At 39.5% G+C, this 6,913-nt stretch overlaps 1 protein-coding gene and 1 non-coding gene across 2 annotated transcripts; one reads left to right on the top strand and one right to left on the bottom strand.

Moving 5' to 3' along the window:
* Positions 1–336: 336 nt before the first annotated feature.
* On the top strand, positions 337–6,217 carry LOC141644019 (uncharacterized). Its single transcript, XM_074453428.1, has 4 exons — positions 337–4,455; positions 4,537–4,624; positions 5,617–5,744; positions 5,831–6,217. The coding sequence occupies exons 1-4, from the start codon at positions 614–616 to the stop codon at positions 6,105–6,107; spliced, it is 4,335 nt and encodes a 1,444-aa protein (XP_074309529.1). The 5' UTR covers positions 337–613; the 3' UTR covers positions 6,108–6,217.
* A 271-nt stretch (positions 6,218–6,488) lies between these two features.
* On the bottom strand, positions 6,489–6,679 carry LOC141645454 (U2 spliceosomal RNA). The gene has a single exon (XR_012544937.1). It is a non-coding gene; the product is annotated as a U2 spliceosomal RNA (small nuclear RNA).
* Between the last annotated feature and the right edge of the window lie 234 nt (positions 6,680–6,913).

Here is a 6,913-nt window from a genome sequence, read left to right on the forward strand (position 1 = left end):
AGGGAAGGCCTAAAAGTAACTACTGGTTGGAGATAAAACCACGTTGATGTTCATTCCCCTTAACGGAAACGAAAAAACATCGTAAAACCATTGTTTTGTGCAACGACATTCTCCATTTACAACAATTAGTTTAACATACTCCTAAAACGAAAAACAGTAATTTATGCTATGTTACCCTGACTCTCCAATATGAGTGTCGTGTCTGACACGTGTCAAGTGTCGAATACGACTATTTTGTAAGAATTTTTCAGTTTTTTGGTCTAAAATGAAATGTCGAAATGTTATGCCAGTATCTGATAAGGTAGGACGTTAGCTGTCGAACACGCGATACGATAGCCAAATGAAGGATCAGAGTAACATAGAATTTAAGATGTTAAAAATTAAAAAGACACAATTCCAAATAATGAGCTGTAACAATTTTGTACGTATACACTCCCGTAAAAGTGAACTGATAATGAAGTTGAAGATCCAATTCACTCAAAAATGAAAAACCCAGATGAATTTCATATCATCAACGTTTAAATCTCTTCAATCTCTTCAGTTCTAAGGTATCTTCTTTCTTCTAATTCCTTTAATTAATCAATTTTCAGCTGCAGAAATCCCAGAAATTAAAATGATGCACAACACATATATCAGTTGCAGCAGCTCAATCACATCATTAAGAACAACATTTATTGCATTTAATGATTATCCAATTGAAAGATGCCCATTAAATTACTCTTGTTCTTGTTGTTGTTCATTTCCTGTTAATTCAACTAGGTTTAATTTAATGTTACCTGTTAATATAAACCCTAATTTATTATATGGGTTAAGGCAATCTACCCTTATTAATTTTCCCCCTTCTAGGAGACTTGTTTTAGGGTCTAGTGATCGCTCCTCGATTTACGATGTAGGTCGTTGTCGTTGTTGTTGTTGTTGTGGTGGTAGGGGTGGTGGTGGTGGTGAAGGGAAATATTTGGGGAGGAATTGTAAAGAGGGTAAGAGTAATAATGTTGATAAAATTAGGGGTAGGGTGATTAGGCGTGAGCGCGAGCGTGAGCGTGATTTTAGGTGTAATGCACTTGGTGATGCTGAAGCTATGCTTAGTTTGTTGAGTGAGGAAGGGGTTGGAGAGAGTGTGGTAGTTAGGGAGAGGAGAAAGAGATTGAATGCGGGTGCGAGTGCTTTGAAGAAGCAAAATGTGTTGATTGAGAAGGATAAGGATGTGAAGGTTAGTGTATTGTGGGGTTCGGGTTATTTGGAAAGTAAATGTAAGAAGGAACGACTGGTATCCAGCAGGGATGCTAAGAGGAGAGGAGAACGAGAAAGTATTGCGACAGATGATTCTCTTTCAGGATCGGATAAATGTGAGACGGATAATGAGGTTGATGTAAAACACGAGAGATTTGGTGGAGAGTCGTTATCCAACAAGAGGAAGGGTTCAAGAAAAATGGGGGGTGTTGTTATTAGTGAAGTGAAGAATGATGTGTTAGAGAGCTATAAAGATGAGAAAGATCAAAAATTGAGAAGTAGTCGAGGTGATAATGTAAGAATTGGGAGCTCTGCGGAATGGGATTGGAGAAAGAAGTCGGAGAAGAAGCTTACTGATGAATCCACTGAGTTTGCCGGGTCTAGGGAGGAATCTATCATGAGGCAGTCTAAGTTGTCTCAAGTACACGAGGCTTCAAGTTCAAAAGAGCAGTCCAGTAATGTCGAAGAGGAATCAACTTTAGATGTGAGTTCCCGTAGGCAGTCGAGAACTCGTACTAGAAAAGATGACAGCGTGACTGGGAACACGAAATTCAGTGGCCAGCATGAACACTCAGTTACAGATCTAAGACTCCACGAGCTTTCAAATTCTCATATTAAAACAGGCAATCAAGTGAGTGAACACTTGGTATCTGGCAATCAACGTGAGCAGTCAACTTCTGTTGCGAGTTCTAGTGGGCAATCAAAATCCCGAATGACGATTGACAATCAAGCAACTGAATACTTGAAATCCAGCTGGGAACATGATCAGTCATCACAAACTAATAGACAAAATGTTGAATCAGCTGCCACCACGATGAGAAGACCTATCCCGGAAAAAGGAGCAGTGATTGTTGGTCAGTTAGTGGAAGAGACAGGATGTGACTACTGCAGAACATGTGGGAAAAGTATGCAAGAAAACGAGTCAGAAGTTAACATTGAACATCATGCTGAGGTTTCAGAGATTCATGGTGATGCTAGATGGACTACATCCATTCAGAGTCAATCTGAAAGTAGACGCAATAAACAGGAAATGGTTACAAGCTCATCTCAAACATTAGTTAAGGAGGGGAGTAAGGAGTGGAATGAATTGCACTTGGCAGCTGGACAAGTTGATGCTAGAAAAACTTCTGGAAAGTACAGTGAAACATTAGAGAGTGATTATAGTACTTACGATCAAGGTAGTTTGAGGTCACCGAAGCAGCCAGAAATGCAAATAAAGATTCTGGGGGATAACTCAACCTCAGTTGAATCACGTCAAGATGTGAAAAAGTTGAAGGAGGGAGGCGGTAGAGCCACTAAGGAAATTGAATCCCACAATTTATTGCAAACTGGGATAAATGATTCTCAAGTTCATTTGACAAGCGTGGAGATTAATCGTCCTTCTGCTTCTGGTAAAATAAATGATGAGAAAATTTATTTGGCATCAAAGTTAAAGTCAGTGAAGGAATATGTAGAGAAACACAAGCTGGTTGACGAGGCATTTGTGCAAACTGGAAACTTTTCAGGAGATGCTGAAACATGTCAACCTACTTTCTGCGCAACTTCTCAGACAGGAGCTCAGCAAGTTACTGAGGTAGAAGTTAAGAGTGACTTACAGGTTTCAGCGATGCGTCCATCATTTCAGTTAATAGAATTGAATTCTTCGGGTAGTGAACCAGAAAGTAGTCTAGTGAGGAGAAATAGTACTGGAAGGACAACCAGGGTTGACAGTGATGGTGGGTCTTCACGGCCTCAAGCAAGGAGATCGTCATTCGTTGATAAAGCAAATAAGAGTGGGACCGGGCTTTTTGAGGATTCTTCTCCTGAGGACGCAATCAGTTCACTGGAACGAATGCACGAATCCTCCGCTCAAATTGTTGGTGAGTTTGTTGAGACAATGAGACATGACTCGTCAGCTTCTAAGACCAGTATTGACAAGGAATTATCACAAGTTGATAAAAAACACATGCTGACTGGATCTTCTCAACTCCATGTTGACGAGGCATTGGTTGTGAAGCAGCAATCAAGTCATGTGTCTGGGGGTTCTGGGACCAAGGTAGTGGTAGATGACACGCAAGATGCTAAAGATAACAATGCCGAGGAAGCTTTGGAGTCAGAGTTTGTTGTTAGAAGACCAGGGAAGTCCTTGTGGAATATTGTTGGTCGTCCATTTCGACTTCGATGGGGCTCAAGTTCTGTAACCCAGAAGTCTTCAGTTAAAACAAGTCAGCACAGCTTACTGAATGATTCTGAGAGTGATGAAACATGGTTTTCTGGAAATGAACACGATGAAGGCACTGATGATAGAATGCAAGGCGAACAAATAACCTTGTCACAGGAACCCACTTCTTCCAACCAGTCTCTTATTATGGGAAATGCAACTAGGAGTCGACAGGAGAATAGGACGAAGAAAGAATCAGCGAGCATGCCGCAACAACCTGTTTCTGAACAATCTCTTATAAAGGAAAATGCAACTAGGAGACGTAAGAAGGACCGTATTGGAAAAGAGCAAAGAAACACGTCACAAGAGCCTACTTTGGACCAGTCCCTACTCAGAAGTTCCATGAAGCAAAGTCAAAAGGGAGATTCTGGGTTACTAAGCTTGGATGACCGACCAAGGCCTCTTGAAGGATATGTTTCATCCCCTGCTAGTGCCTCACAGGGAGGTTCAATATCCGGAAGTGTTTCTATTGGGTCAAATACTGACTCGAAGATGACCCAACAGACATTAGCGTCCAGCCCTTTAAGTCCATTGGTACCGTCTGCTGGACGGTTGAGAAGATCAGATGCATTTGAAGAGTCTGAGGAAATCAGTGAGCGATTTAGTTCTACAAGTGAACAGAGGGAGTCCAGTTCTCAAGATTTATTCGTTTCCTCGGCTGGACAACTCAGAAGATCCGATGCCTTTGAAGAGTCTAAAAAGGCTCGAATAAATGAGGAACTCATTAGTTCAACTAGTGAATTAAAGAGTGACTCCGTTGATGTGACGGAGAGTGTTGTTCCTTCTTCAGAAGAAACAGACGCTCAGCGGAAACAAAGAAAGCTTCTAAGAAGCAAACAAGTTTTATCAGATAGATTTGATGAATGGGAAGAGGCATTTAAACGTGAAAATGAACTGCGAAAAATTGATGAAATCTTCATGAGGGAAGCACTTGGAGAGGCATTAAAGGCTGCTGATTCCTGGGAAGTGCCAGTTGGGGCTGTACTGGTGCAAAATGAGAAAATTATTGCTCGTGGATATAATCTGTAAGTAGTATTTGTCTTTGGTTCAGAAAGTATCTGTAACAACTTTATATTATCTTTATCTAATCAGTTTGCACATTTCAGAGTGGAGGCATTAAGGGACTCTACTGCTCATGCTGAAATGATTTGCATAAGGGAGGCCTCAAATGCTCTTCGAACATGGAGGCTTTCGGTAACATCCTTTATACTTCTCCTGTAACCATTGGAAACTATTTCTTCTGTTAGTAGACATATAACCATGTGCAAGTGTGCAATACGTGTGATATAATGTCCATGAACATTTTTTTTTTTTGCGTTTCAGCTCTCTTTCGTGTGTGTTAGATAATGTTCCAGTTACTAACCTTTTAATTCGAGCTAATTACTCTTATCTTCAACATGGAACTGAAAGTGAAGTAGGACATTTGTCAATTACAGATTCTAGGTGCAAAGACTAGCTATTCTTTGGTTTTGAAATATAAGGGAATAAAACAAAATGACCCCCTTAACCTTAGGTCATCCTGAACTGAAGGTCAATGCAATTTTCGATAGGTTATTTGATAGTAATCTCTCGATGTTTTCAACACATGGGTAAGACTGTACATCTTACCCCTGTTCTTGACATAGGTAAGAACCGTTAAGGCACTAGGGTAATGTCAGGGTTCTGTTTTAGCTGTTGAGATATACAATATCCGAAATGAGAGAGGAACTATCAGTGGTATAAGAGTATATTATAGACAATCCAGCAAATAGTCTATTAGTTTTTTTATTTTTTCTATTAGTAACAATGTGAACAGACCTCAAAATATTTCAGCTTTGCCATCTTTCTGAGAAGGTAGCTGTATGAACGATGCCAGCGAGATCGCAGTAACTGGAGCCAACAATGCGAGTCTTATAATAAATAGAATATAATAGTAGGATCTCTGCTCGATTAGAGCAGCGCTAAAGCAATTGTAACTGGATTTTATTGCACCAACCAAACATTTCAGCCTGATTTAATGTCAAATGGACTTGTGTGTCTGTATTCTACACGTGCGTTTATTCGATTATCAAACACTACTATTCTTGCCAGTTCTTGATGGAAGTATACCAAAGTTTTTAGTATTAATTTTCTGGAAATTGCATACAAATCGTTCGATTTCAGATGGGTTCATTTGAGCAAGTTTTGAAAAAAAATTCTTTGTACAGGAAACCACACTGTATGTTACACTTGAACCATGTCCGATGTGCGCGGGAGCCATTCTTCAAGCTCGAATTGGTACACTTGTATGGGGTGCTCCTAATAAACTTCTAGGAGCAGATGGCAGTTGGATAAGGTATGTTAATATCTTTTGATTCACTGTATCTTATTTCATCCTAATAAAGATATTCATTCAAATGTTCGTTTTGACCCGACCATCAGACTTTTCCCTGGAGGGGTCGAAGGAGAAGTGCGCTCGGAAGTAGCAGATAAACCAGCTGCGCCTGCTCATCCTTTTCACCCAAATATGAAAATACGGAGAGGGGTACTTGAATCAGAATGCGCTCAAGCAATGCAGCAGTTCTTCCAACTTAGAAGAAAGAAAGAAAAAGAAAAGCATAACAAGTCCGAAGAAGAAGGACAACCTCCTTGTCTTCCTGTCGCACACAAACCAGTCAAATTGTTGCGTAAGATGCATGGCGTCTTCCACAAAACGTAATTTATGTAAGCGATGAATATTTTAGAATCGTGTCGTAGCTCCTTGTTCAGTGATCTTGTTTATTGTACTGTGTATGATTGACACGTTAAGTATATGTGAGCAACATTTTTGTGATCTTGTCGAGCATCTCAATGGCTAGTCGGTAACAATTGATTGATTTATTTTTGAACCCGATTTTATCGTGTCAATTGAAAATAGTTTTTGTATTTTCGACAAGGCTAGTGGTGTCGAGTATCCTAAGGCGCCGCCGCACTTGGTAATGTTGTCGAACCTGGTAATGTTGTTGAACGGTCGTCATCAATTCATCATCAATGGTTAAGTATTGTCTAAATTGGAGTTTGAACTTTGAAGATGATGAAGACAACACACCCTTTTTCTTTTTTGAAGTGCGCCAGGCCCGTGCAATAGTGCAACGCATGGGCGACATGTGAAGGCCCATATAGCAAGCTACCTTGATGGACCTTTCCCCTTAAAAAATAAATTTAATATCGTGTGAACCAATTGTCCACATATCAGATATTAGAACAGATAGATACTACACTTGATCTTAGCCAAAAGGCCGAGAAAGGTATGACAACACACCCTTTTTCACTGTGACAGGAAATCTGATAAACAGAATAGAGAAAAGATAAAAAAGGAAGGAAAAATAAAAGGAATGTCGAAGATGAAGGAGAATCTAGAAAGATGAATAATCTGGTAATTTTAATGATTTTTTTTTGTCGCAAAACTAATAACATCAATTTATAGTTTTTTTTATACAAACTAATAAAAGATTTAGCAATTTATAATTTTTAAATTTATTCTAA

The sequence above is a fragment of the Silene latifolia genome, chromosome 2 (genome assembly GCF_048544455.1).
Source record: "Silene latifolia isolate original U9 population chromosome 2, ASM4854445v1, whole genome shotgun sequence".
Classification (NCBI taxonomy): Eukaryota; Viridiplantae; Streptophyta; class Magnoliopsida; order Caryophyllales; family Caryophyllaceae; genus Silene; species Silene latifolia.

Coding starts and splice junctions, on each gene's coding strand:
- LOC141644019 (XM_074453428.1), top strand. CDS start 614: ATGATGCACAACACATATATCAGTTGCAGCAGCTCAATCACATCATTA. Junction 4,456..4,536: donor ATTGCTCGTGGATATAATCT/GTAAGTAGTATT, acceptor TGCACATTTCAG/AGTGGAGGCATTAAGGGACT. Junction 4,625..5,616: donor TTCGAACATGGAGGCTTTCG/GTAACATCCTTT, acceptor TTCTTTGTACAG/GAAACCACACTGTATGTTAC.